At 55.2% G+C, this 16,808-nt stretch overlaps 1 protein-coding gene across 1 annotated transcript in view; it reads right to left on the reverse strand.

Annotated features, from left to right (window-relative positions):
• RGS3 (regulator of G protein signaling 3) overlaps positions 1-16,808 on the reverse strand; it is a gene marked incomplete at its 5' end in the record, with an annotated part of 126,049 nt that overhangs the window by 79,356 nt on the left and 29,885 nt on the right. Inside the window, 7 exon segments of the mRNA XM_079706521.1 lie at positions 695-891; positions 5,739-5,778; positions 6,681-7,032; positions 7,815-7,920; positions 8,672-8,753; positions 15,195-15,250; positions 15,815-15,905. Coding sequence (XP_079562647.1) covers positions 695-891; positions 5,739-5,778; positions 6,681-7,032; positions 7,815-7,920; positions 8,672-8,753; positions 15,195-15,250; positions 15,815-15,905 — 924 coding nt within the window.

Here is a 16,808-nt window from a genome sequence, read left to right on the forward strand (position 1 = left end):
GGAAATGTTCATGCTGCAATTCTTGTTTAAAAAAGGCAAGAGGATATAAAACGTACAATAAGATCTGTCTGGGTTTTTTTTTAATATGTATATGCACAGGAAAGATATCTAAATGCTCACATTGGTTATATCTGGGTGATAGAATAAATAAAGGTTTGGAAATGGGGAGGAAGAGAAGGAAAAAGAGAGAAAAGCAGGGGAAGGGAGATCTAAATAATCTCAGGCCACCAGCTAGTACTGGCCAGACATGTTTGCTAAGATGTCTGATGGCCAGACAAGATGCCAGACTTCCAGGCTCTCTCCCTTGGTCATCTCCAAACAGCAAAGCACTGGAGGAGCCAGGAAGCAGAACCCTCAGCACACAGGCCCTGTGACAATACAACCAGCAGCTGTAGTGTGTCTGCAATGGCCCCAGAGAAAGGGGAGGGGGAGGGGGGGAGGGGGAGGGGAGGTGGGGGGAAGGGGAACCCGCTTGTCGCTGAGCTTCCCTGCCCCCACTCTCCTGTTCCTCCTCCTGGAAACCTCTGCTCCCTCAGTGTAACCCCCGGAATCCTGAGCCCCTAAGGCTATTTGTCTTTCCCAAAAGGGGGTCCTCAGTCCTGGAACGAGGTACCATCTCTGAGTCCCCGGGTAAAGGACCCTATTCTTTCTCACCTTCTCCAGAGGGAGCCCTTGGGGCCCGCCATCGGCTCACCTGAACGAAGATGGGGAACACCAGGACCTTGGGGGCCAGGGTGACGTAGGTGCCATAGCTTGAGTGTGGGGCGTGCGGCCTCATGACCGGGCAATTCTGGTAGTTCCCATGGCCCTTCATGGTCTGCACCGTCTTCATCAGCCGACACTTCTTCCCCAGGCCCGTGTAAGACTTCCCTTTACTGGGACTCCCTGATTCTGTGGAACAGAGATGGGGGACCGTGAGGCATTTCTATCCCCCCTACAGAGGCATGCCTCTGCGGAAACAGGGAACACAGTCTCAGTCCATTAACGGCCATTAACAACAGCAGCTACCATGTGCCAGCCCTGAGCAAGGTGCTGAGAAGACAGGGAGACCTCAGAAGGAATCCCCTCACACTCCGCGAGAGATACTAATGTGCAACTCTGGAGCAAGGACAGAGCTGGGAACCGCCAGCAATGATAAAGGCAGCATTCCTCATCTGGTGACCCAGGACCTGAATCAGACCTATTGGTTTGGCCTCGTACATTTAAAAATCAGAAAATCTCTCAGATTCGAAAAATCAGAAGATCTGACCTCACCGGGCCCACAGTCCCACATCAAACAAGCAATCAGATGGAGCGTCCCGGGTGGCAGAGCATGTGTGATCCCCCGTGTCCCCATTCCCACTGCTCCCTGTGCACAGCCAGCACTGCTGGCCCGTTTCATTGCCTCCCAGGTCCCTTGAACAAAGGGACTGGAGGTCATGTCTCTGCAGTGGTAGCAGAGACAGTGGGCTTTCTCAGGATGTATGGGGGTCTGCCTTCTACTAGCCAAGGGAGCTGGAGCGGCCTGGCTCACCGAGTCAGTCTGGGTAAGGAGTGGCACCTGCCGCTCCAGTTCCAGGGGAAGAGCACCGGTCCTGAGCCAGAGGGCTGCGCCCAAATCCCACTCCGCTGCTCCCCAGCCTGGTGACCACCAGAAACTCACTTCCCCCCTCAGAGTCCTGGTTTCCTCACTGCAATTACAGTACCAAGCTCATAGGGTTGCTGTGAGGATTAAATGAGACGCTCCAAGTAAAGCCCCTAGAATAATGCCTGGGACCTGGTAAGTGTGTGATAAAAGTGAGCTGCTAACTTATCGTGGTTTTGTTGTTGTGATTTCTCCACTTGGGAAAGCAAGTTAATCAGATACTCCAGGGACTCTGGGAATCCTAAGCTTCATCGCAGCCAGGAGGTATTCCCCGGCTTGGCTATCAACTCACAAATTATTCTCATCAGAAAAGGGGGAGAGAGAGAGAAAGAGAGAGAGAGAAGAGAGAGAGAGAGAGAGAATGAATCACCCCCAGGGAAGAGAGCTGCAGGGAGTCCCTCTATAAGGTGACACAGCAGGACACACAACCTCACACTGAACAAGGGGGTGGCATACACATCTTTATCATGTCTCATCCAATGGGCAGAAGAGCAAAACACAGAGTAGCTAAAAAGTCAGGAATTCTTGGACACAAGCAGGTAGGAGACAAACTCCAGGGCATTCAGACTCTGCACACACCTGGGCCCCCTCCGAGGGTCCCTGCTGTCAGGTGGGCAACTGATCAGCCCTCCCTGACCTGCATGCGCAGCCCACTGGGGCCCAGGTCTCCTTCCACCACCCCCAGTCCTGGCAGCCTGGGGGTGAACAGGTGGCCTGACCCCAGCTACATCTCGGGGAAGCTCCCCACCAACGCGTGGCCCACATCCTCAAGGGAAAAACTCAGCTCGGAAGGTTTCACACTTGCCTCCTCTACCCACCCCATGCCCCTTCTCACCGAGCAGGGTGAGAAAAACAAGTCAACCCACACACACAAGTGACCACTGATCACAGCAGTATCTTGGGGCAGCACTCAAACCATAATAACCTAAACCACTTCCTGCTTCTTCATGGAGTCACTTAGAGAAGAGTAGAAAGAGCGTGAGCCCAGGACAGGGGCGGGGGGCAGATGCATGGAAGTACCTACCCAGCTCCTTGTCTGCTCTGGCCCCGGACGTCCGCCCCAGAGGGCTCTGTGCTGCCAGGCACTGGCCCCTTTGCTGAAAGAACCCATCCTGGCTCTCAAGCTCTGCACTGGATTTGAGCTGGACAAGACACCTGAACTTGAGCACTGGCCTCCTCAGACACTGGCTGTGTAACCCTGACCAGGTTCCTTCCCCTCTGAGCCAGAGTTTTCTCCACTGCAAAGCAGAGATAATACAGACTGCTGCCTTGCCTGCCCCAGGGCAGGTGAGGGAGCACACGAGAGACCCGATGGGAAATGGTTTGGTGAATGGTACCAGGGTGTGAGGGCACGAGGATTATAAACCCAAGACAACAAATAATCCACCCGTCAGGGCTGGCATTAGGACAGGGCTGCTGCGCCACAAACTGTACCATGAACAGGGATCAAAGGGTCAGTCTGGAACTAGACAGTCTAATTTAACACAACCGAGCCTAGACCAGAGAAGGCAAAACCACACAGGACTGACAAGCAAGGCAAACTTAACAAACTTGTCTACTAAACAAAGTAGACCAAACTTTGTTAATGCCAAAATCTGGGCCTTTGCCTGCCCCCAGTCTGACCTTTAAAGGAATCCACTTCTTCCCTGCCCTAGCCTAGCTGCATAGGGCTGTCACAGAATCTTTGCCTTGGGCCTAGAGAGTCATGAATAAGCCACTTGACATACACCTTTGCCTTCAGGTGGGAAGCAGCCCCATTTTATAGACAAGGCAACTGAGGCCTGGAGTGACTGGGGGACTTGCCCAAGGTCATCTGGCCAGTAACTGGTACAAAGCGGAATCAACCCAACCTAAGTGGCATGCCCTCGTGCCCCATCTCCACATACCCTGGATAGTGTGTAGCACGTGGGCTTGATTTTCCAAAACTGGTTTTTTGAAGTATCTTTTTTTAAAAACAGTCCAAGTTATAACCCAGCTACTGAGCTCTGTGAAGGCAAACTCCTTAACTTCCCACCTGCTACCGCTTACACCCTCTGGTCCAAACCCCCATATCACCCCTTAAACACCTGCTTCACTGACCAAACAGTAATTACTCGGCTTTTCTCCTGCTTCCGAGGTGAGCCCTGGCAGCCATCTCCCGCCCCCGGCCGTGGCGAATCTGAGGCTGGGCTGCTTTCACAGGGCAAGGGACAATGCCAAGGGCACCCGCAGCCCTGGAGAACACGCCGACGACAGGCGGGCAGGCACCCCAGGCCCCAGAAGGGCACCAGACCCCATTCTATTCAGGTTGGCTCAACCCACCCACCCTCCTGCAAGGAGGCCGAGCAGCCCAGCCAGAGGAGGAGACAGAAGTCGGCACCCTGGCAACAGCTTTAGCCTCTGGAGAACCCTGAGTGCGTTTAAGGGAAGATCTGTACCCTGAATTCCACCCCTTCCTCTGAACCCGCGGACCAGGAGCTAGGAACAGTTGATCCCTGGTAAAGAGCAAAGATGTCCTTGGATACCAAAATAATTATCATCATGAAGAATAAATGAAGTCAGGTCAAGTTCTTAATATAATGCATTCAAAAGTTACCACTGTTATTAACAGCAGCAGCATTTCCTTGATTGTCCCTCTCCCACAGCCTGCGTGACTCTGCCCTTCTTGGTGTACTAAGTACTGTATTCTCAGAGGGGAACCAAAATGTGGACACGAGTTGGGAGGACACCAAGAGGCATCTCTCGGCCGAGAAGGAACCACACCAGCCTGCCTCAACCCACACACCTCTCCAGCTCCCTTCCCCCATGAGCAGTCTGCAAACCTTGGAGGCAACCAGAGTCACTCCCCTTCAGTCAGTCACTCCAATAAAATTCTGTTGAGTACCTGCTGTCTGTCAGACCCTGGGACCAGCATCAGACACACGGAGGTGAGCAGGCCTAGGCCCTGCCCTTAATGGGGTCACCATTTAGCAGTGACATCTCCACTCTAACCTGATGCAGCAACTAAAAGCTTTCTTAAAACTCAGTGTTGAATCACCATCAGACTTTTCTCCGGAAGGAACACAGATTCATTTCCAACAGACCAAGCCCTAACACCCAAATGCCCCAGCCTGGAGAGAATAAAGATGGCTTCCATCGCAACTCTGAGCCTGATGGGAGCCCTTTTCCCTCCAAAGGGCGCCTGCTCTAAGCAAGCATCATCTTCATGCTACTGACAGAGGGGGACAGCAAGGAAGCAAGTCTGCAAGTGGTTGGGAAAAGGCCATTCACAAAGAAGGAGGTCAAAGAAGGAAGGGCTCAAGCATATCCAAGGTCAGCACCATGGACCACCAGGCAAGGCTGGTCTCAACCTTCCAGATACCGCCTGGACTCCAGCCAGCTAGACTCAGGCCAGCGCAGAGGGCCTAAAGGAATGCCCAGCCAACTCCAGCAGCAACACTGATACCTCAGGTTTCCTGGGAGAAGGAACTGGTTTTGAGCCCAGCTTCTCTCCCTGGCCCTTAAAAAATAAGGCCAGGATTTGAAGGACAAAGGAGAAAAATCCCTTCAAACAGCAGAGACATCTGTGCAATTCAAAGACAGCTAACTTCTGTGTAACATCACTCAGTAAACAGGCTGCTACTCAAAACCATTATCTCCTTCAATCCTCCCAACAACCCTCTGAAGTGGGAATTATCAGCCCTGTTTTATAGATAAAGAAACTGAGGCTCAGTGAGGGGACATGAGTTGCTCAAACTCACACAACTCCACTTTGGAACCTCCCAGCTCCAAATTCCGTGCCTCCCTCCCAAGCTGGCCTGACCACAGTGCCTTCAGCACCTTACATATACTGGTTGCTCAGTAACGTTGGCTGAATCTCAGCTGAATGCCTGAGTCCTGAACACCATCTGTTAGACTGCTCTGGGAAGATGCCCTCTCTTCCTCCTCAGTTCAGGGTCCAAGGAAGAAAGACACTGGTTCAGTGAGGGAGAAAAAGGTCCCAAGAGGAGACAGAGTCTGTGTCAAAATGGGGGGGCGGGGAGGATCTTGACTCTGCTGGGAAGGCCTCCCAACTCAGAGGAGGAGGTGGGGCCCGGCCCCGCAGCTAACCTCGCCTTCTCTCCGGGGCTCAGAGGGCACAGCAGGAGAGACTCACCTTCGGGGATGGCATCCTCCTGGTACACAGGCCGCAGCAGCTGCGAGGGAAAGACAGAGAACTACCTCAGCCCCAGGAAAGGGGCAGACCACCAGGCAGGCTGCTCAGCCCTGGCCTGGGGATAGGAGGGGAGCACCTCAGGGCACAAGGGCAAAACAGCAGTCCCGCTAACGAGCTGAGAGGGGGGCCTGGAGGGATCACAGAATCTAGAATCCTCCAGAATGTTCGAGTTGAACGAGGCTTTAGCTGTCATCAAGTCTAACCCCTTGGCCAAGTCCCCAACTTCCTTGACAGCAGCTTGTTCCAAAGTGTGTTCTGTGAAACACTGGCACTTGGGACGCTAACAACTCTGCCACGAAGGGTGCACCGTCAGGGGAGTTTGAGAAATGCTCGGTTAAACAAGGGTAAACCACCTTCTTCACTGCAGATGCCCTCAGAGCCTCAAATAGGCTAATATGCATTGGGAATCTCCCAGAAGAGGAAGAGAGTATAAGGTGTTTCTCAAACTCATTTGACCTCAGGAAACTTTCCTCCCAGAGTATCTCCTGGGACCGATATCTTGGGGCACACACGCCGACATCCCATTACGCCATCTTACAGCACCTATGACAGGCTCGCTGCCTACCACGCAGCCCATTCCGCTGCGGGTAAGTGCAGACTGGCAGAAAGCTCTTCCTTCTTTTGAGGTGAAATCTTCTACCGTGTGACCTCCCCTGGCCCTGGATCTGTGCCCTGAGGCCACAAAGACCCACCTGCTGTCTCTGCCCAGGAGAGCCCTACAGGACAGCCCTATAGAGGCTGGAGCTAACACGTAGCCCACTTCCCTGCTCCCCACTCCAAGCCCCTGGCAGGCTCCTCACAACCCAATTTTGAGTCTTCGCATCTTCCTGGCCTCACTCAGGGACCCATGCCCTTCACCTCCCCTGAACCAGCTGTCCATACCTGGCTCCCAGGGTTCAGCGGGGCCAGGATGATGTAGTTGGAGTCGGCGGGGGCAGTGGCACGGGACAGTGCAGGCAGGGTGTGCTGGCCCCCGCGCTTGGTCACCTCAGTGTAGCGCTCCCAGCCACCGAGCAGCAGCCCATCCGAGCTGTCACACACCAGGTGACAGCTGTGGCGCTGCTCTGGCCGTGCCTGGGCCCCGTGGGTGCAGTTCTTCTCCCGCTTGTTGGGGGGTGACTGGAGGTCATGGGTCGACTTGCAGGACGCCCGCCGCAGGACCCCACCGTCTGGCCCTGGCTTGACCTGGGGTACCATGCGCCACACGAGCAGGATGATCTCGCTGGGGCAGCTCCTGGAAGTTGGAGGAGGCGGGGAGTCACAAAGGGAAGTTGAGTCTGGGGGAGACCGAAGTCAGCCACGGTAGGGGCCTGCGGGGGCAGAGAGGAAGAGAGGGGAAGAGGGCAGGGAAGCCCCAGTGCCAGAGCAGGAAGGGATGCAGAGGCCATGTAAAGTAGAGACAGCAAAGGGGTCCCTTAGGTCGACTCTAGTTGACTGGCAGAGGCTGGGAAGGACACTGAGGCCAAGGCCAAGTAAACAAGAGAGAAGACCAAACTCGACTAGTGATGTGCCTACTGACACAAAGTATTATCAAGGAGGACCAAGCAAGCCACGGCCTGTGTACAACCCCTCATCCAGTCATTCTAGAAGCAAACCTAAAATGGGCCACGAGGGCTTTAACCCAGAGGGTCGAAATTTAGGGGACCCCAAAATTTAAAGAATAACTGTTTAATTGTGCCATTGAAAATGTTCGCAACATCTACGCATCCTTAGGAAACCAAGGGCTTAGCTCTGAGGTAGCAGAACTAATGAGCTAAAGTAGAGAGCGACTCCCTGGAGCTGCACCAGGAACCACAGGGTCTGTTTGAGAGCTTCTTCCCCGCTGTCTGCTCTGGGATCCAAAACTGCTCAGAACCTGAATGAACCTTCCAATTTCAGGCCAAGAAACTGATTCCCCAAGGAGCAAAGTGAATTGCTCACAGCTGGGAAGGAGGGACGGGCGAGGCGTGTGCCCAGGTCTGGGGAGGGGAGGTGCGCCTCAGCCCAAGGCCCCAGGCTGCCCGCCGCCCCTGTCACCGGATCTCGTGTGCCAGCTCCACGCATTTCCAGTGCTCCACGGGCCTCTCGTTCAGCTGCAGCACCGTGTCCAGCTGCTGCAGCCCTGCCCGCTCTGCCGGGCCCCCTGCAGGGACAAAGAAAAGCCACTCAAGGGCTCCTAAAGCCCAGAACCCCCTCAAAAGCCCCGGGGTCCTTTGCTTCCACAGTGACCTTGGACAAGGACCGCTCCCCTCTGTTTCTTCATCTGTGAATGAGGGGCCGACCTCGGGGACCTTGAAGGGAGGCTCCCCTTTGCCCTCACTTCCTCCCTGCCCGCATACCCAGTACTGGCTGACCTCTCTGCTGTCCACCTCCCCGCCAGGCCCGCCTCCCTCCCCAGGGCCTCCCACCCCTTGAGAACCCTTCCTTGCTGCCAGGCTCACAGGCAATGGGGGGCACCCAGATCACCATGTCCCAGCTTCTCCACTTTGGATGCTCACTCTGTGACTAGAAGTCTTTTCTTTGTGAAAAATAGGGGGGGAATGACTATTTTTAAGTGCTAATCAGGCTGGAATAGGATAAAATACTGGTTCCAAATCGAGTTCATAAATGACTCTCATTTTCCCATGCAGCCATTACTGAAAATATAGGTTTAGTTCCTGTTTGAAATGATTGGGAAACAAAATATAAAAACCTATTTTCATTTTGATTAAAACAAAACAAAAAAAGAGTAGGTGTATTTTCATAGACCTCACTTTCATCTGTGCTCATTTAAAAATATTATTCTTCTCGTTTTGAAAAACCAGGACACTTTGCTCCAGTTTAGGGCTCCCCTTCCAGTTCCAACATCTTGTTTGCAGAGCCTCGGGCTGGCATCACCCGAGACACTCACTCACCAGAATCCACGGCCTGGACTCGGACCGGAGAGTCGCAGCAGATGGTGAAGCCGAAGCCGTCCTTCCCCCTCGGGATGGTAATCTAGGACACAGCCCTGCCCAGTTACTCCCAGAAGCCATGAGGCTGCTGCCTTTGCTCCAAGGTCGTGAAGAACACAGTCCCCACCCCAGAGCCACCTTCCTCTCCAAGGTTGCTGGAGCCAAGAAGGAGGCTGGCCGGCCCCTCGCTGTCCCTATCTTGGCCCAGGCATCTTGAGCACTGGGTTGTGGGCCAAGCAGGAAGGCTGGGAGCTCAGGAGGTAAGCCAGGCCCATGTGGAAGGGCCCAGACAGAGCCTTGGAAGGCTGGATCTCGCCTTCCTCAGCCCTGGCAGACATGTGGCCTAGACCTTTACCCAAGGGCCCACTGCACTGCACGTCTCCGCCTCACCTGTGACCCACTGCCTGCTCGGTCCCTTCCTCCTTTCCCCAGGGGTTCATGGAGCATCGGCCCAAGGCTGGACCCATGCTGAGGGCCCAGAGACAAAGCTGGCCTGTTGGATGCCCTCCCAGAGCACAGGGGAGGGACGACAGGGATGCACACACTCACCACCTCAGGCCAAGGGGCAGGGGACACGTGCTAGGGGTCTCAGGGCCGTCCACCGCCAGGGCCTCAAGGTATCAGTGAGGGCTCCCGGGTGAGGGAGCAAGTGAAGGCACAGATAGGCTTCCTGGCTGAACCTGAACTAGCCAATGACCTCACTGTGCCTGCTGCAGCCTGTGTACGTGGCAGGTGCACAACCCCTACTTTCAGAAGTCCCCTGAAAGGGCCCTGCCATCTGGATGCTCTTTTCAAAGCAACATGCAATTACTGAGCTCCTACTGCATGTCAGGCTCTGCTGAGGTACCAGGTCATGAGGCCTTGGTCTCTGGCTCCCAGAGGAGCATGAGGGTACACTGATCTCTCCAAAGCAAAGCAGGTCATGATAAGCATTACAGCAAAACGTGAGGATGGCGCTGGGAAGAGTCCTTTGTGCTTTGACTTTAGATGACAGGCCTGGAGCACAGCAGGAACCAGCAAGTGCTCCGCTAGTGAGGACAGCGCTGCAGCCTCCCACCAGCAGCGGAAAGCTGGCAGGGGGCGGCACGGTCTGCTAGCTCAGTTCAGTTCTACCTTGCTGCATGCCCTCTCTGTGCACCCCCAGTTAGGCTTTGGAGGGGTGCAGAAAGCCCAGCCCCTGCCCACTCAAAGAGCAATTCCAGGCTGCTCAGAGCAGGTGTATGAGAGCAACAGACTAAGGCAGCTGAAGTCAGAAAAGGAGTCTGGCTCCCTGGATGTGGCATGGGCCCCGGTGCAGCACGGGGTAGGGCACCCCAGGCAGGCTGAGGAAGAAGTCAGCTCAGCAGCTCTGAAAGAGGTCAAGGGCCACTGCCTCGTTAGGAGACTGCTGTCTCCTTCCTTTAGGGGTTACCTCTTCCAGGCTGGGTGCCCGGCATTCACCTGCCAGCTGTCCCAAAGGCCAGGCATGCGAAAGGGGAGGGCCAGGGAGCCCGGGGTGACCCAGGCCCTTGGATGCTGCTGGGGAGGCCCCTGAGGCTCTGCTTCCCACCAGCCCTGGGCCTGGATTCAAAGCGAGTTTGTAAAACAGGAAATCTGACAGACAAGGGGAAGGGGCGGGGGGGGCAGGAAAATACCCTGTTCCCATAAGAATTCTGGGAAAACACACAGCTAAGACAGGAAGAGAAAAAAAATGGAAAGAAAGAAAGAAAAACAAACTCTGGAGTGAGCGCGGAAAGCCCAGACTGAGGCCAAGGGGCGATGACAGGAGCCCGGCCCACTCCACGCAACCAGCAGGGCTTTTAGGGACCTCACAGCCCACCCTCAACCCAGGCAGAAGCTGGGATGCCAGCATCTTGCTAGCACATCCCCAGTCCTATCCCACCAAGAGCCACGGCCCCTCCTGCCTGGGGCTCAGCTCTGGAAAACCAGTCCCAGCACCCAGGGCTAACAGTTTGGGGACTGGCCCCAAAGCTGAATCTGGAGAGAAGGAGGGTGCTCCAGAAAACAGCCTGTTCCCCGCATCCCGGTGGGACTGTGGAAAGGAGACCCCTCTGCCTTCCTGGGCACCAGCCTAAGCAGAGCCAGTCCAGATAACAGTCCAGGCCAGCTGGGGGCTGGGAAGAGGGGAAGAGGAGACGGTGTTGGGAAGCAAGCCCCGCTCCTGCTCAGTGTGAGGGGGTGGGACTGCGTGAAGGAAGCAGAATTATGCTCTGTCCATCGTGACCACGACCACGTTGAGGGGACAATGTCCAAAGAACCTGATCATCACTGCAGCCCTGAGGGAATGCAGGGCTAGTTTTAGTATGCCCATTTTACAGAGAAGGAAACTGAGGCCTGAAGCAAGTAAGCTCTCAGCCCTCCTCTCTGACCTCAGGCCTCAGAGTCAGGAGGCAAGGGAAGCAGCCCTGCCCTATCTCTGGGACCTCAGCGACTCCTGGCAGAGGCCATCCTTCCTGGGGTGCTTCTTGCTCTTTCCCGTCCAGTGCAGGAACTGCTACTGCTCTCAGATCTCACCCATGCCAGCATCTCACTTCTGCCCTCCTGCCTGATTTCTGACCCTCTGTCATGCCTAGACTTCAATCCCAATCCCTAAATGCCACAGTTTATTGAACCCCCTGCACCAGGCACTTCATACACATTCCATTTACTTTCACAGCATCGTCACATTATCACCCTATTCCACTGACAGGAAGACTGAGGCTCAGGGAGGTAAACTGCCATGCACAAGAGTCAGACCTCAAGAAGGGCAGAGCTGGTTGTGAGCCCGGGTCTGGCACAAAGCTGTTGCTCTCAACCCCGCACTACTTTCTAGCAGGGGGTCCGTCTTGAACTTGAGTCCCAGAGCCCCAGGCCTGGACCGCACTCATGCCTGGTCCTACTCTGACTGCCAGAGTGTCCCGGTCCTCAGGCCTGTAGTGCCAAGTGACCGAGGACTTCTGGACCTCCCATCCAGTACCCTCTGTGCCTCACCACCCCGCCATCCAGTTGCCAGTGTCGCAGGGGCTGCTCTGCAGGCTCCAGGAGGGCGGGAGGGCCCTGAGAGCTGGGGACTGGAGAGAGAACACACGTGTCCCACCCACGGTGCAGGAGGCCCCTCTGAGCATCTCCCTGAGACCTAAGTCTGCCTGTTTGAAGGAGTTCAGGACTCAGATTCCAGGCTGGTCATTAAAACACAGAGGGACTTTTCTATACTTTTAAAATCAGAACCATTCCAGAGTCCCATCAGCTTGGACATTCCCAAAATCTGGACATCCCTTGCCTTCACCCTGTCTGACACCATGCCCTTTTTATAAGAAAAAAAAATGTCCCTCACAGTTCCAGAAGAGTGTTGGGGGCTAAGGGATCATCACTCCCACTCTGCCCCACATCCCAAGACTGGAGGCTGAGGGCCAAGCCCTCTCCGTGAAGTTGGGCTCTGGAGCCAGAGGACTCCGGACCCACCTCAAGGCATCACAGCCACCCGGGAGGAAAATCATGTGTGCGCACATATACGCAGACACATCCTACCTCGCTCACAAGCACACACCAACACAGGCTAAAACACAATCACACCTACACAATGTAGGACAGGCGCTGCCGTCCCATCAGAAGTAGGGAAAGTTAGCAAAAAAACACAAATCCAGCTGCTCAGCAACCTAGCCACTTACAATCTCAGGCTTGGGATGCTCTTTTTAACCCACACTCCTCCCAAATAAAAATGACAGAAAATCAACTAGATAATCTCACCATGGACACCACCCAGTCAGTGGTTAGGATGGCGAAGAGCTGGCCTCGTCTGCCCCTAGAGAGGGGCGGCAGGTAAAGGCCACCTCGGGGCCAGTTCCTGCCTCTATCCTCCCCCCCAGATCACAATGAACCTGCAAGGGGCCAGGAGGAGGCAAGGAAGGCCTTGTGGGGAGACAAGTCCTGCTCGGTGAGCCCACACCCCTGACCCCCAATGACACCCCATGCACCCCCCAAGGGGCCAAGCACCCACCTGGCGGTAGCGGCGCTCCGAACACACCTTGCAGAGCCCATTGAAGCGGTTCATGGCTGCGGGTCCTGCCTCGACTGCCGCCCCATGAAAACCCGGCTCTCCCCCCCAGCAGTGGGAGCCCGCACTGCGCCCCGTCAGCCTGGCATGACCGCCCTGGGAAGCCCGCCCCGCAGAAGAATGGCAGGAAATCACCTCTCACCTCCCCAAGCCCTGTCTGTGCTGTGTGCCTCTGCACGATAAGCCCGAAGGCTTCCTGAAACCTCCGAATGACAAGGAAGAGGGAGAGTTTTATATTAAAATTCCTGTCAACTAGTTAGTATTCCCCGGGCCCCGGCGGGGAGAGGGCGCCTTTGTTCTGGCTGCATTCTCCGCCATGGGCCACTTTGTGATTCCAGTGTTCTCACAAACACCCCTGGCTGGAGGAGAACCCAGGCAGAAAACACGGCCCACTCTGTAACAACGCCGCCTCCCCTTGCAAATCCCACGATCCCCGGTACAAATGCAGGGAACTAACTCAGCCTAAGAACCTAAGGATGCTTTGCACCCACAGACATCCCACGTCAAGACAGCGAATACAAAACATTTGGAGTTTGCCTGCCACTCAGAAGCTACTTAAAAGTCAGTTTCCTCATCCATGTACATGGGCTGCTTTGAGGATCTGATGACAGACCATAAAGTCAAGTTGGGAAGGGATTTCCAATCACTAGATAATCCAGCGTCCTCTTTTTACTGGTGAAGAAGTGGGGGCCTTGAGCAGTTGAGATCACACAGCAGGGTGGGGTGGAGCTGGGACCAGAGCCCCAGTCTTGATCCCTGCCTTGTAGAGCAGTGCCTGGTGAGCCTAGAGCCCCTTCCACCAACCTCAGAGCCCCTGAGGAAAACTACCCAGCCACTCACATCCTTCATGCCAGAGAGTGTCCCTCGGTCCAGCCCAGCTTTCATTACTGTGACAGTGGTCAGGCCACCCAGGTTTCTAAGCCTCCATCCCTCCATGCACACAAAGAGGGAGCTGAACAGGTCACCTCTCGGGGTTCTCCCCCCTGCCCTAACCAAGCCTCTGACAATCACCCACACCTTGCTGAGTCCTATGGACATCTCTGCGTGTGCAAGCCAAGGAAAATCAAACACGCCTCAGAACAATGCCCCCAGAGGTCAGGGCCTGTGTGCACAGCCCAGCACGAAGTAGGACTCTCCCAGGCCACCTAGAAACCTGCAGTGTTGATGTCTGGGCAATTCTCACAAATCCCAGGGAGACTCCCTGGTCACTGTCCTCTCTGTGCTCGGCATGTAGAGAGAGAGGGAGAAAGGCCTTTGCAGCTCCCCCACTGAAGCTGGAAGAAAGCTTTTAAACTTGTAATGAAGCCACGGAAAACAGAGATCCAGCAAGTTACTCTAGTACCGTACTATCCAATATGGTAACGATTAGACACAGGTGCAATTTAAATTTAAATTTTTAAATAAAATTTAAAATTCAGGTCCTCATTCATACTAGCCACAATTTCGAATGCTCAGTAGCCACTGGTGGCTAGTGGCTGCCATAATGGGTAGTGCAGCCCTAGCCTGTACGCTCTGTGAGGGCAGGGATCTTTGACAGCTATATGCTGGCACCCGGCACAAGGCCTAGCCCATGCAGATGTTCAATAAATACTTAATGAATGAGTGAATGACTTGAGTGAATGAAAGGGGAAATGTCTTGTAGATAATAATACACCTAAGTGTCATATATTATCATGGAAAATATCACTGTCGTATTTTCCCAACTAGGCCACTTGCAGGAGACAGCCATACCTGAAGCCATATTTGCTGGCTGTGTGGCCACAGAGAGTGACCTAACATCTCTGAACCTTACAAGTCTCACTCATCTGTGAAATGGGTAGTAACAACCCCCTCAGAGGTGGGAGTGAGGGCCATGTTAGATAACAACCGAGGGGCTACTCAGCACTGCAAGCTTGTTTCTCTCTCTCTTAGTGGTTAGAGAAAACCAGAGATCACCTGCCATGGCCTGCAAAGGGGCAAATTTGGATGAATTCCCCAAAAGCCCTATAGGAAGGTTCCTCTCTAGCTTCAAAGCCCTAATGAAGTGAGGACCCATCGGTCTCAGGCTCAGACTCACAGCTGCTCCCTGATATCAAGGGGGCCAAACCGGAAGGGGAATTGGGCCACAGTGGCAGGGGAGGCAAGGGGCCTGAGGGGGCCCGCAGGAAAGGGAGGACTCAGCTTCAAGAGGCCGAAAGTCAGTACAATCCAGACTCCTCTATTTCCAGGGGCCAGGGCCCGGCGCTCTCCCCACTCCTGCCCCAAGCTTGAGTAGCCCGAGAAAAGCACCAGAAATAACCTCTTAAAAATGCACAACTTGCTGAGTTTCCAAGCACCAAGTGAATCTGAGTCTCAGGCACCGAATGTTGCCCTGTTTAGGGGTCTCCTGGGCCAAGGGACTGACCAGAAGCAGGTTAGAGCCCAGAGCAGTGCTCAGGGCCTGTCAGTCCTGCCCAGGTTGTCCCCACCTACCTTGAGGTTCTCCCTGTTCTCGGTGTCCTCACCTCCCAGCAGTCTCAACAAAGGGTCTGGAAGGTGACAGAGCAGAGTCAGAAAGCTTCTGCTGGCATCTAAGTGCCCGTTCCACAGACCACCCAGAGGATGAGGCCAGGGTGCCAGGCCCATGTGGAGGACAAGGTCACTGCTGGCCTCCAGGATGTGGGAATGCCCAGGCTCGGGCCAGGCAGGGGCTCAGGAGCCAGATGGGTGCGTGGGAAGGACAGAGCAGAAGGGGAAAATCCTCAAGACCCACAGCAGGGCCCACATGGCCTGTCTGCAGAGGTGGGCGCCCCAAGGTCAGCCAGGCAGCCCAGAGGGGATTCTGAGACCACGAACCCTGAGGAAGGGCCACACGGGGAGGTCCAAAAGCCCAGCCCTCCAAGAGCTAGATAAATAAAGGAGTCATGGGCATGAGGCTGCCTGCAGGCTGCATTCTAGCAAGCCCTCGTGAGAAGTCCCTGGACCCAGGGTCTGATGGCAGCCTAGGGTGACACATGCCACAAAACACAGGGACTGAGGCTACTACACAGTGGAGTGGGGGGAGCCCTGGGGGTCGGCATGTCTGGGCAGAACTGAAGGTGGTGGGCATGCACCTCTCAGGGGCCGCAGTCTCCGCCTGGCCACCTTCAGGTGCTTGGTCCGGCCCAGGCCCTCGCCCAGCAGGTAGTACCAGCCGCTGGTCTCCTGTCACAAGAGAAGGCATGACATGCTCAGAGGAGGCAGAGGGCACAGGTCAGGCAGCCACGAATCCCTGTCAAAAAGCAGCAGCTGGAGAGCCTCCTCAGTAGCAGCATCTCTGCAGACACACACACTCCAGCCTCCCTTCTCCAAACCCTCCCTTCCCACCTCCAGGAAGCCCTCCTTGATGCTCCAGGCAGAGCTGATCCTCCCCTCTGCTGACTTCCCATGCCTCTTGTCCCTGGAGAACAAGTCTACTCACAGGCTTGCCTCCCCCACTAGGCTGTACACGGGCTCCTTGATGTGCCTAGCACTGTGCCTGGTACACTGCAGGAGCCCAATAAATGCTGACAGAAGGGAGGGAGGGAGAGGCCAGAAAGCAGGCATCCTGAGGCCCCTGAGCAGTCCCCAGGGGCAGACATCTTCTCCCAAGAGGGAATAAGGCCAAGACTGCAGTCAAGACAAGATAGTTGGGACCCACATGTAGGATAATGGGTCCTCAGCCACCTACCCCAGACTTCACTTCCAGGACACAGAGCTGGGTGGCAGGGCGACCTGGCAACTCCTTGCAGCAGGCCACCAGAACACCTCCAGGGATATGCAAGAGGCGCACATCCCTCCCCTGCTCAAAAGCCTCCAATGTGGGGAGTGTCACCCAAGTAGAGCTGGGTAAGGGTCTGGCCACCCAGAGGGAGGGGCCTCTAGGTCCCAGAGTCCTCACCCAGCCTGAAGAAAAGCTCCACAGAGGATTCTCACTCCATCCCCGAGCACCTTCTAGGCCCAGAAACCTGAGATCTGGCAAACAACGTCAAGGCAACCCCTGGAACAGACCACAAGAAGCACCCATCCCTCATCCTCCAGGGCAGGGAGTGCTCTGAGCTCTGAGGGACCTGCCAGTGTCCTTAAGGG

Source organism: Hyperoodon ampullatus (genome assembly GCF_949752795.1).
Source record: "Hyperoodon ampullatus genome assembly, chromosome: 6".
Taxonomy (NCBI): Eukaryota; Metazoa; Chordata; class Mammalia; order Artiodactyla; family Ziphiidae; genus Hyperoodon; species Hyperoodon ampullatus.